Source organism: Amblyraja radiata, chromosome 28, assembly GCF_010909765.2.
Source record: "Amblyraja radiata isolate CabotCenter1 chromosome 28, sAmbRad1.1.pri, whole genome shotgun sequence".
Classification (NCBI taxonomy): Eukaryota; Metazoa; Chordata; class Chondrichthyes; order Rajiformes; family Rajidae; genus Amblyraja; species Amblyraja radiata.
The window spans coordinates 25,033,645-25,046,851 of record NC_045983.1 but is presented as its reverse complement, the minus strand read 5'-3'; the positions used below and the strand labels follow the sequence as shown (position 1 = coordinate 25,046,851).

Here is a 13,207-nt window from a genome sequence, read left to right as displayed (position 1 = left end):
CCCTGTGACTGCGTGGGTTTTCTCCGGGTGCTCCGGTTTCCTCCCACATTCGAAAGACATGCAGGTTTGTAGGTTAATTGGCTTTTGTAAATTCCCCTAGTGTGTAGGACAGAACTAGTGTATGGGTGAGTGTTGGTCGGCGTGGGTTCGGTAGGCCGAAGGTCCTGTTTCCGCGTTGTACCTCCAAACAAAACTAAACTACAGCACTAGCAGAATGTGTGTGTTGATAATATGATGCATGTTGTTCCAGCAAGCCATATCTTAAAATGGAATAGCAAATATTGTCCGTCTTTCACTGTATGATGAACTCAAGATCTCAGTTCTGCAGCCTGTCAACAGCAAGGAATGTTCTCCAGAATAAAAATATGTCCGGTATGGGAATGCAGTTTAAAGTTAGCAGAAGGAGAGATTGATTATATATCTAGAATCATGGATCAGGAATAGGATGTAAAGTGGTATCAGGACTTCTCATGTGTTATGTGATGAACGATGTCTTCAGTTTGTAATTATACACAAAGAATAGAATATGTTTGAATTGTGTGGTTTGAAGAGGAAGTGATGATGTTGAAGAATGACAGTGTCCATTTAAAACTGGGTGAATGCAATTGTTTTTGTCCTTTCAAATCCTTTCTAATCTAGGCCAGTTTGTCCTTTGCTCTCAAAGAATTCCTTTACGCTCATAAAAAAATAATTTTCTGAAGAAACTTACAATGAGAAGACTTCTAATGGCCACAGACCTCAACCTTCTGTAGGCTCTGCTATTTATATATTTCAGTGGATGTGGATTCTACGTTTTCAGTGATGTGTATTCTGACTTCTTTGTGATAATCTTCAAACAATTATTATTTTCCCGAAATGTCGCCTACGGTATTCCTTCTCTCCAGAGATGTTGCCTGTCCTGCTGAGTTACTCCAGCTTTTTGTGTCTATTCTTTTATGATACTTGTTTTCAGCTCTTCTTTCCTTGGGGGGGAAAGAGAAGACAAGTCTGTTGGTGTGATTAAGAAGGAACTGCAGATGCTGGAAAATCGAAGGTACACAAAAAAGCTGGAGAAACTCAGCGGGTGCAGCAGCATCTATGGAGCAAAGGAAATAGGGAACGTTTCGGGCCGAAACATTCTGAAAAAGGGTTTCGGCCCGAAACGTTGCCTATTTCCTTTGCTCCATAGATGCTGCTGCACCTGCTGAGTTTCTCCAGCTTTTTTGTGCACCTTCTATTGGTGTGATCACATTTTGTTCTATGCATTTGAGTCCATGTGTGACAAGTACATGAATGAAAAGTGCTTTGCACCTGTAAAATAAGTTAGAAGCCTTCCTTGCAGTAAATGGTGGTGAAAGTAATTCTGAGAAAACCGGGTGTTTATCTTTAGAGGCTTCCTTTTGCAGAAATTAATTTCCCAAATATTTGAATGCAGAAAGTTATCTATATAGAAAAAGAGGTGAGTGAAATTATTTAAATGATGGAAGATGTCTATAAGGATCGAAAGTTTAACTTAGTACTGTACTACTATCCACCTTTTGTATTGTGTGGAAGTTCTTAAGGTAGTAGAAATTTCATTGACTATCTGGATCACCGCCATGCTGTACACCTGCAACCTGTGTTTTGCTTATTTTGGGCCACATGCCCTTGGTGCACATCAGGTGGCCCAGACTTGTAGCCTATATTTCTATCAAAATTAAAAATTTGGGCGACATTTAAGCGACAGCCTAAAAAGAGGTTGTCGCGTCATGGTCGGGTCGTGACGCGTGATGACACACGCACGACGCATGGTAATGCACGGTGCTTCCCTGTCGCCCCAGGATTATGGAATGTTCAAAATCCTGGGGCGACTTTTGGGTGTCTCATCACGTCGTGCGCCCTGTCACACGCTGATTATGCTGTCCTGTGGGTGACGGCCGGTTAGGGTTTGGATTAGGGTTGGGGTTAGGGACCACAGATGGGTTGTAAAATATTCTTCCTTCAATGCATGGACTTTAAACATTAATATATTAAAATTAATACAATAACATCAATTGTGCAAATGAAAAGATGTCTGAGTCGTTCAGTTTTATTTATAGATGTATTGGTCCGCTTCCAGGTCCGATCACCATCTCTATAACATTTCACAGGGATGGATTCAGTGAGTGTAGACTGAACTCCCCTCTCCCCTCTTCCCCCCCTCCCGCCCCCATCCCTCCTTCTCCACTCCCCCCTACCCGTCTCCCCTCCCCTCTTCCCCCCCTTCTTCCTTTCCCCCCCTCTTCCTCCCTTCTCCATGCTCCACTCTTCTCCCCCTTATCCAGGCATGTGGTAGGACAATCCTACCACATGCCTGGGAGTAAGAAGAAAAGCTAAGTTCGCTGTAACGGTGTTTTGTCCTTTCTGTCAAAACTCTGAGACGCTAAGTTGTGAAGGAAAGAAGCTACAATAAATGTAGGGAATGAGTTGTGCATTCCTTGAGCTGCACACCAGACACACTGTTCTCATCGAATTTCCCAACTGAATGAACCTTGCTACATTTTGTGCGTTCACATCTTTTTTTTTAAACTAGCACGTCGTTAAAGCTGACAACCATGAAAATGAGGATTATCCTCCAGACAATAGTCGTGGCTCAGACCTCTCCGATATCATGGAAGAAGATGAAGAAGACCTGGGATCAGACTCTCAAGCCAATGACGATCTACAGAACCATGAAAACAACTTAAACAGAGAGAACTCACTGAAGGTACCATCTATTTGGACATTAACGTTTTGCATTTACTGTTACATGAGAAAGGCTTATGCAAAGATAACTGAGGGACCTCAGATTGAAGTTTGTAATTTCTAAATAGCATATTGTTACTTCTCTTTCTTCAATTTTCTGACATCTCTCCTGGGGCTAAGTATAGATAAGTCTCAGTTGAGTGCATATGAGAAACAGTGCACTATTGGAATGTAGCAAAATGCATGAATCACTGCGTTCTGACAGATAATCCTCACCCAAATATGGTTGCACATTCATGGAAACATGTTTAGACATTGCTGTAATGTTCAGTGGCTCAGTGGATTAAACCTGCAGGAACAGTGGTAGTCACTAACCCTGTAAACAAAAGCTGCAGGAAGTGTGATGCTCACTAAACCAGTGTTCGGAACCTGCAGGAAGAGTGGTGTGGATGGAACCAGCAGGAACAATGGTGTTCATCAGCTCTGTGAATGAAATGTGCAGGAACAGTGGTATTCACTGGCCTGGTAGACTACTCCTTCTAGCACATCGCTGATTCCGCAAACCAAACTGCAAGGAACAGTGTAGCTCACTGATCCGGAGAACTATCTTTTCTCATTATTGTTATCTGATTTTAGCAGAATAGAGCCCAACTTCAGTCCGATATCGTGAACACTTGGCATTCATGACACAAAAAGTGTGTTTTGTCCCCAAGTAATAAATAGTTGCTTTGTTGTGGACAATCCAATAACTTATGTGTTTGTTGATATAATCAAAAATCCTCAGGTGTTGTTACCAACAATAAGGTTGCTTATTTCAGAAGGTGACACGGTATCAATAGACAAGTGTTCCTGGCCTCTATCTTTCCTCTGATGTTACCGATTGATCAATTAATTGGACAAGACTCGCTTTATGTTGACTTTTGGTGGCAGCAGGGAACGACCCAGGAATGGAAAGAAATAAGCTTTTTATAGCTGGGCAGGGCAGGTATTCTACTTCAGTCAATAATATGTAGTTGGCTGCTTCTCAGTTTAGTGATTGCAGTGAAAATGCAGACAAATGGGAACAGCTCCATGCGGAACTAACTTGAGAACAGGATGTCACGATCCCAGGGCATATTGAGTCAAAGAGTTGTCCAGCAAAGAAACAGACCCTTCAGCCCACCGCATCTGTGCCGACCATCATGCATATCTATACTGATCCTACTTGCTTGCATTAATTCCATATCCCTATATACCACTCATTCAAGTACTTATCCAGATGCCTCTAAAATGGTGTTACTGTTCCTGCCTCCACCACCACCTCAGGCAGCCAATTCCATTTCAAATAGCCTTTGTTTGAAAAATATACACTTCAAATCCTCTTTGAATCTCCTTCCTATGCCCTCTTAGCTTAAACACTCCACCATTGAAACAGACTCTGGCTTTCTACCTTTTCCAGTCCAGTCATTATTTTTCATACTTTTATTTACCACGTATATCAAGATAATTTAGATTAAATAAAGGTATCAACTGCATTTGTGTAGCCAATTGTAAGTTTCAGTTTTATAACTGATTTATTAAACTGCATAAGAAACTAATATTGTAATCACAACTTACCTTATTATTCTAGTGGGTTTGGAAAATCAGATTGAACGGAGATGTGGTGGACAAAGAAGCAGTATGCTACTGGGATACTGGAACTCTTCTGCCTTTATGAATGGAATTACTCTTTCTAAATAAACATTTGACTCTTCAAATAGTTACTGACCTGGCCCTGCATGTTCACTCATGATACAAATGATTTGTTTACATTGGGACTGTATTTGTATCAGTACAAAGATAGGAGGGAATTTATATTTGTAACAGTATAAAGATAGGAGGGAATACATTTTGGAGTCCTGAACATAGACTCTGACACCCTTGGCACCAGGTCAAATGTGCACAAGGAGAGTTGCTTCTGATTCCCACCTATCATCCTACCTCACATGATGAATCAGTGCTACTCCATGTTGAACAAGGTCTAAAAGTAGCAAGGGCACAGAATGTACTCTACTCATCAACGAGAGTGGTTTGGTAGCACCATTGCAGACTGAGTTGGCTGTGTCCTGAAGGATATGGATACCAGACCAGGTTTGTATCAGGGAATGAGTGAACTAACAAGATGGATGTACCTACTTGCCCTAATGTCACCAATCTATCTGTCCGTGACTGCATTTGTAGAAGTGACCACTGTACAGCCCTTATAGGTACAAAGTATTGTCATCACATTGAGAATATAGTGTATTGTGTTTTATTACAAAGAGCTACATGGGACAAACTGAGGCAGATCTAGCTGTTAAAAACTGGGCAATAATGTTCTGTTGTGGGTCATCAGCGGCAACAAAAATGTACCCCACCACAATCTGTAACCACTTACCTGGCTCGCCGTTACTCTGCTATAACTTTCAAGGCAGGGGATCAGCTACTGTTCAGTGAGAAGTGCAGAAGGGCATGACATGAGCTGTATCATGCATAGCAGGTACCAGCTACTCGGACTGTAAAACTGGGCAACATGCTTGCAACACAGCAAAACCAACATGCCAATCGACAGCCAGGTGATTTCACCACAGATCAGATCAAAGCTCTGCAGTCTATAATCTCCAGTCATGAATAGCGGTGGACAATTAAGCAACACTTGGCTGGGCATGCGATTGCCAAAGGAAAGGCTGAGTTGCTCACAACCATGTTGAGCCAAAAGTGGCAAATGGATGGATTATTCTCAATCTCTTCATGAAATCCCCACTAGCACAGATGAAAGTCTGTAGCCAATTTAAATCCCTCTACACGATATCAAAAAATGGCTGAGAGTTCTGAATACAACAAAAGATACAGGACCAGACTACAAGTCAGCTGTGGTACTGAAGATCTGCGCTTCAGAACTAGCTGCACCTCGAGCAGAGCTATTGGAGTGAATTAACAACGCTGCAGTCAACTTGACAATAAGAAAAATCACCTAGGTATAGCTTGCTCACAAAAACAGTGCGACTGGAACTTGTAGCTGTTACGGAAACCTGACTAAGAGAGGGATGAGACCGGCAGTTTAACGTTCCTGGGTACGGGTGGTACAGAAGAGATAAAGGTGGGGGAAACAGAGGAGGGGCTGTTGCTTTATTGATTAAGGAGAATGTCATGGTAGTAGTGAGAGAAATAATTACTGACAGCTCGTTCCATGAGCAATAAAAAAGGAGATGATCATCTTGATGGGAGTGTACTCTAGGCCTCCAAATAGTCAATGGGAGAAGAACAAATATGCCAGGAGATTGCAGGTAGCTGCAAGACTATTAAGGTTGTCTTAGTAGGAGATTTTAACTTTCTCATTATAGATTCAAGGTTCACATTTATTTGTCGCATGCACCAATTAAGGTACAGTGAAGTGAGATACCATGCAGCCATACAATTAAAAAGAACACAATACACAATAGAATTTAACATAAACATTCACTGCAGCATTCTTCGCAGTGATGGAAGGCAATAAAGTTCAGTCAATCTTCCTCCTTTGTTCACCTGTGGTCGGGGGCCTTGACCCTCCGTAGCCGCCGCTACGGACTGCCCGATGTGCAAGCCCTCTCGTCGGGATGATCGAAGCTCCGATGTCGGGACAGATCGAACACACTCTCAGAGTTCCCGTCAGCCACTTCCTTACCAGAGACCGTGGCTTCAGAATGTTATAGGCCGCAGGCCGGCAGTCGGAGCTCTTCTCCGGCGATCCCCAGCAAGGGATCGGCCCGCTGCGCGATGGTAAATTCCGCTCCATGCCTGCTGCTAGAAGCTCTGCACATTGAGGCTTCAGGATGTTATAGGCAGCAGGCCAGCGATTGCAACTGTCTTAGTACCAAGAGCTTATATGGGGGGGAATTTGTCAAATGTGTTCAGAAAGATTTCTTCAGGCAATATGGAGGGGGCTCTACAATGCATTCATCTCTGTGTGGAGCCTCAGGAGATGGACAAGGTGGAGGAAGACATGAATACTGGGGAACTTAGGACAGTTAATGGAGATGTCTTGAGGACAGTCCATGTTAAGGTTGAGGAAATGTATTCTCAAACTCTGCCCCTGGCTGTGGACTCTTCAGCCATGGGAGAAGTTTTCCTTACATCTTTAAGAATTGTGTAAATCTCAATAAAATCTCCCCTTGTTCTTCAAAACTCTGGGGGACAGTTCCAATCCATACACCCTCTCCTCGTGGGGAACCCACCATCTCTGGAAAGAGTTGAGAGAATATTTTCTGATCTCCCTCTTTAGCAACTATATCCTTTCTTAGAAAAGAAGCCAAAACTGTGCGCAGTACATCAGGCCCCAAATAGTTTTCCATTTAAAAAAATGTGTTACGGTTTTGAATGTTACAAGCACCCATCATGAGTAATTCAGTAGACCATCACTGCTTTTAGTGAACAATTGCATTTTGTGAATTAGAGTATTTGAGTTTATTGTGATATGATTTTTTTTTTCAGAGTTGTAATATGCACGGCTTTGTATTTGAAGCTGTTTCTCACATTGTTATAATTTTTGGTGCTTTACTTTAGGCTGTTCTTTGTGTTCCTGTTGGTTTGCTGTGCTTTGAGTTGATCTTGTTTCAATTTTCAATTTTTTTTTTCCCTTTTCCCTTTTCCCCCTCCCCATTCCGTCCTCGCATGCACTGAACCACTGTACGCATTAACCATGTCTCAGCAGCCTGAACAGTATGAAACTGATAGCGATGAGGAGTTTTTGGAGAAAATTCTAGAACTTCCTTTGCAGAAACATTGCAGTAAGAAACTATTCAGCATTCCTGAAGTAACCAAAGAAGAGGAGGATGAGCAGGAGGAGAAAAAGGAAGAGAAGGAGATGGTGGAAGAGAAGAAGGAAGAGGAGGAGGAGGAGGACAAGGAAACCATTTCTGGCAGGACTCAAGATTGCACTCAAAATCAAAAGCAAGGAATAGAGGCCTCCAACTGCTCTCAGGATGAAGTACACGTAGAGGATCAGATATTTAACTGTATGCAAACTAGTTCTAATGACCAGAGTCCAAGAGATCAAGTCTCAAATCTTGAAACCAAAAATAAAGAAATGGAGAAACAGCCAGTCTCCAAAATAAATTTGCATGAAAGCACAAATCTAGAGGAGGGTGCCACAGGTTTGAATGGTGCTCAAAGTGAGCTGGAATTCATGGACAGGGAGGAAGACTTACTGTTTAACAATACATATGATCAGCGTAACAAGCAGGAACCAAGTGAAAAACACACTCGCTACCCTAGGAGCAATTTCAAGAAAAAGGAATGGTGTGAAGAGGCCAGTTACAAGTTTCATAATAGACATTCCAAGGAATGTATCAGATCCCCGGATTGGAAAAGGAAGACTTCAGAATACACACATAAAAGCACCATTGATGACCATGTCCTAGAAAGCACTCCAGATAAATCACAATCAGAGGAAAGCCACAGGGATATTTTAGATATGACTGTCGTTGATCCATCATCTTTATTGCAAATGCAATCTCGAACTCAGATTACTTCTATGACTCCCGAAAAGTTCAATGTACCAGTTACTGGGAGCACTCATTACAACAACATGTACCAGGCGTCACATAAAGAACTAGAAATAGACATAGAGTATGGCACTGAAGAGGAGGAAGAAATACCATCTCCTAACGTGCATTTCTGTTCAAATATTATTCATCTGGACCAAATGAAATCAGGTTGGTCGCATGGTGGCCAGAAACACAATGAAGATGAGTGTAGTCAATGCAGCCAGTATGGTTCTACCCACTCAAATGATCAAAGTCAAGCATCGGTTAAATATGAAGTTTTTGATTTGAACTCTGGCTATACTAAATCTCCCCATTGTCAAAAAAGGAGAGATAAAGCCACTCTCCCGAGGAATCAGCTGCATCGTGCTCAAGGGAGACTAAAGGGAAAAATTACAGAGGAGAAAAAGTTGGAGGCTTTGAAAATGGAGACTTATGACTTGGGCAGAACAAGGGCAAGGACAAGAACAGAATATGTGGATTCAGCATGTACACCGGTGTGTGTTTATCTCACTGTTCATTTACTTATTTTGTTTTTTGTGGCTGTCAGAGTGTTTGACCACCTGTGTGCTTCATGCATTATGTCAGTGATGTACATTTTCCATTTTGCCTTGGAGTGGGGGCAACATGCACGTCCTCCCAGCATCAGCATCCATTAGCATCAATCTGAAGAAGGGTTTCGGCCCGAAACGTTGCCTATTTCCTTCGCTCCATAGATGCTGCTGCACCCGCTGAGTTTCTCCAGCATTTTTGTGTACCATCAGCATCCATTAGCCAACCGATAAATTCAATGAAAGGCTCAAATAAAATTGAGCCTCTCAATCAAGTTGAGAGTGTTACAAAATTATTTGTCATTGATTATTTTGGCATTGGATGCAGCATATCTTTTGAATTTATCAGAACATGAAGTGGAACTTCAAGGTACCCATTTAATTCAATGCATGTTTCGATGTTAGCAGATTATGAGTGATGATAAACAGTCTGCCGATCATAAATGACACTTGAATTTCAGCTACATTTAATAGCTAGTTTATGAAACCTCATTTAACACAACTTGCAGGTCATGTGGTTCTATTCAGTTTCACATCTGGAAACATGATTCTCTGTAACACCTGTCTTGCACAGAATCAGTGTAAGCAACCTTGGTATCACATTGAATCACGAAGTCAGCACATATGATGAAGGATTCATATGAACATTAACATTTTTTCTTTTCACAGATGCTACAAGATCTTCTCGGTGTTTCAAGGGTTTTCTGTTTTTATTACATATCTGGGTTGCTACTCAAGCTCTCTTCCTTGCATTTATTACCTCTCTATTTGACCAAGCCAATCCATTCTTCATCAGCCACTCTTGGTTTACTCAATGTCTCCCTCACAACCTGCTTCCTCACCTGTCAACAAATTTGACCACAACAAATCTTTGCGTCCCTTCATCAATGTTATTTGCATAGATTATAAGTTGTTGAGACTCAGCACTGATCCTATTTGTACCTCCATTCTATACTTTGCCACACTGAAAATCCTGACTATGTTTTCTATTAGATTACTTCTATCCATGTAAATAAATTATCCCCAATGTCATGACTAGTGTAATGACATTTTGTTTGGCATTTTATCAAACACTCGCTGAAAATCCAAATGATGCAGTGACTTCAGGCAAAAGCTGATGCATAATTAAGAACAGGGTATAATGTTTCTCATGGAACCAATGCATCTGATGTCAGCTTTTGAAAATAGATTCATGTGATCTTGCCCTTTAAGTTGAATTGAAAAGTATCATTCATGGAGATTCGTTAAATGTATTTGATAAATCTGTTTTTTTTAATACATTACAATACCTTTAAGGGCCTGTCCCACTAGGGCGTTATTTGCGCGTCATTTACGCGACATCAGTTACACGTCACGAGGCACGAGTTGTGACGCGCACATGGTGCATGGTGACGTAGGCAGTGACGCGCGGTCGTGCGCGGCGACCCAGGATTTTGGGATGTACAAAATCTTCGCACGCCATCTGCGTGACGCACAAATGACGCCCAAGTGGGACAGGGCCCGTTACAATTCGTCTAGGAAAACAAGTCTTTTTGAGAGTTTTTGTTCACACTTTCCAAATCATATATATATCATATTAAAATTAATTCACCATGTAAATTCAAGATATTTGAAGTCAACATTTGATGTTCTTCAATTTTCATTTTTTTGACACTGAAAATTAACTAATACAAGCACGGAATTTCCCCTTACATTTTAATTATTGTTTATAGTTTTCACAATGAAAATTCATTGATTAAATATATTTTTTACACCTTGGTCCCTTTTTCTCTCTCTCTGTAAACTTTTTTTTTCATATCAGCTTTTACATTAAACTCACACATGTAAATTTATACTTGCTGGTTCACACCTTGCACTTTTTTACTTCACAATCATTCATCCTAATTGGATATTTGTTCATTCAGATCCTAGGTATTCTGTAGAGATTTCTGTATTCTGAGGTGTTCTCATCTCAATTCCGTTATGTGCCGGACTAATTCTTACAGAGATTAAAAAAGGCAAGGCCATCAAATACCAATGAGATTTATTAAGTGTTTTTGAGTGACCTAGTAAATAAAATCTTTTGCATGTTTATATCACAACAATCATTGGCTTTCCAGAGTACCTGGTGTCCAATAAAATGTAGTTCAGTAGGATTGTTACTGAAAACTTGGTCCAGAGACAGCAGTCATGGGAATCAAAATATGCTAAGGAGCTTCGTATAAACCAGAACTGTTTCCATGTTAATGTTTTGACATTGGTTTTAGTGTAACAGATATAATATTTAATATTAGGTTTAATGTTCCAGTCATACTTCTGAGTCATAGCAAAAGGTGATCTAACTGAGATGGGCAAAGAACTTGTTGAATTAACAAATGTATATAATTGACAAAAAAAAATTCCCAGACACTCATGTACAGATGGTTACCTTCCAGAGGGTGAACAACCTGAATAATGAGAAAAATGTGCATATTTCTCTGCAATTTCCCCTGATTCCCCTTTGTAGTAAATGCCTACTATTTTCTGTGTGCTTAAGCAAAGCAAGAATTTCATTGTCCTATACAGGGACACATGACAATAAACTAACTTGGACTTGGACTTGGATTTGTGCACCATTTACCACATTGGCCATTACCAGTATGATAGATTTACTGTATGATTCAAACGGTTGCAAACTCTTCCAATATCCTTGATAACCCTCCTCTATGTATCTGCACAACCAAATTTAGATGAACTCGTGGGACATTCACCATGTTGGCTGTTGCTATCTGTAGGATCATTCAGCACCTCAAGTTATCACCATACATTGCTCCAGTTCAGAGTTAGGCATGGAGATTCATTAAAGTAAAGCTTGAAGCTTAGGCTTTATTCCACCACTGTGTTTGTAGAATCTTAATCCGTGATGTTTATCATGCCAACTCACTCTTAACGGTGTGAATACAGGAAAGTTTGGTTCCATTAAACTACACAATTTTAATTATTGTTTATTTGATGCTTCATGCAATCTGAGCTATATAGAACATGTAAGGGTGCTGCTTCAGGGTAGAAATTTGGACCTTCTGGAAATTTGGTCTATGTGGGTGATAATGTGACAGAGAAATCTACCACTAATACTGGCTCATAGGGGAAGAAAATATTCCATTTCACATGCAGGCCCTCAATGACTCCGATTCACTCCTAGAACTTCCAACGACATAAACATCTCACTAATGTTTTGATACTCATTAAGCATTTTAAAGGGAAGGTGTTACTTTACAGCACCATTTGGCCAATACGGCGTGTATATGAAAATCACAATAATTCTATATTTAAAAGCAGAGAATAGATGTACAGAGAAACTGCAATTTGTGGGGAATCAGCAGAAATCTGTGTGTTAGTATCCAAATGACTGGAGAATTTTCTAGTGTGCATTTGGTATGAGTTTATTGGGTTGCATTGGTTTATTTTACTTGTGTGGGTACAATATTGTAGAGCTTTCTTTGCGTAGGAGAGAGTGCAAGAGATTCAGTGAGTTTACTGGAATGCCAGAGTCTGTGAGTTTATTGATGTGTGAGAAATTGCGATGAAAGTTGGTGATTTTGCAGGTGCCAGAATGCTGGAGTATAGTAGGCACACTAGTATTCAGGTATGTGTATAAAAGATTGGAAAGTTAGCATATATGTCTAATATTTCATTCCTCAGATACTCTGGCTTTGATCTTTCTTTTCTGTTTTGCAGGACTTTGTGGTAGATTTAGATTCAGGCTCTCATTGTGCTCCTGACTCACCTGCAGTACGAGCTTTAAACCCCCAAAATAGCTCCTCCCTTAGGCTCGGTAGAGGGGAGTCGTTCGTTTCCAAAGGTATGTATTTGCCCTTCTTCATAGCAGCTTTCAACATATCAAAATTAGATCAACAGTCTCGTGGCGTGTATTTCCTTCAGAAAAGAGTGTTAAATACTGGCGTAGATTATTCATTGTGGGATATTACAAAGAAGAAAAAGTCAGAGGATCAGAAGATGAGGTCTTCTGAATTGCACAGGGTAAAGGGCCATGATAGGCCTTGAAGATTCAACTGTAATAACAATATCATCATTATTCCGATAAAAACAAGAATAACCAGTGGATCTGGTTACCATAATAGTAAGGTGCATATAATATAAAAATCAGCGTGCAAATGAATTAATTTAAAACTTTAGTGTAAATATAGATGTGCTGCATCCAGCTTTTGTTTCCATGGTACAGGAATGACATTGAGGGAAAATTGAAGAAAACAACTATTCACCATCTCCGAAGACAATATAATAAACATAACACCTCTTAAAAAAACAGACAGGCCCTATTATAGTTAGAGTAGAAGGCAGACAATTTTTTAGTCTACCTTTGATTTTTCCCACATCTGCAGTTCTTTCTTAAACAATAGTTACAGTTAGAGAGTGATTAGATGGAGGATATTTAAAATTAAATGTAGTTTTTATATGCTAAGAAACAGCTGATTT

General features: G+C 40.4%; 1 protein-coding gene across 2 annotated transcripts in view; it reads left to right on the top strand.

Moving 5' to 3' along the window:
• The window catches only part of tspoap1 (TSPO associated protein 1), a 146,010-nt gene that overhangs the window by 100,107 nt on the left and 32,696 nt on the right, over positions 1-13,207 (top strand). The window contains exons 21-23 of one of the 2 annotated variants that reach the window (XM_033046124.1): positions 2,531-2,704; positions 7,370-8,698; positions 12,449-12,572. In XM_033046124.1, coding sequence (XP_032902015.1) covers positions 2,531-2,704; positions 7,370-8,698; positions 12,449-12,572 — 1,627 coding nt within the window. Of the gene's footprint in view, positions 1-2,530; positions 2,705-7,366; positions 8,699-12,448; positions 12,573-13,207 lie in introns of both variants that reach the window. The other variant, XM_033046125.1, reaches the window with a different exon arrangement.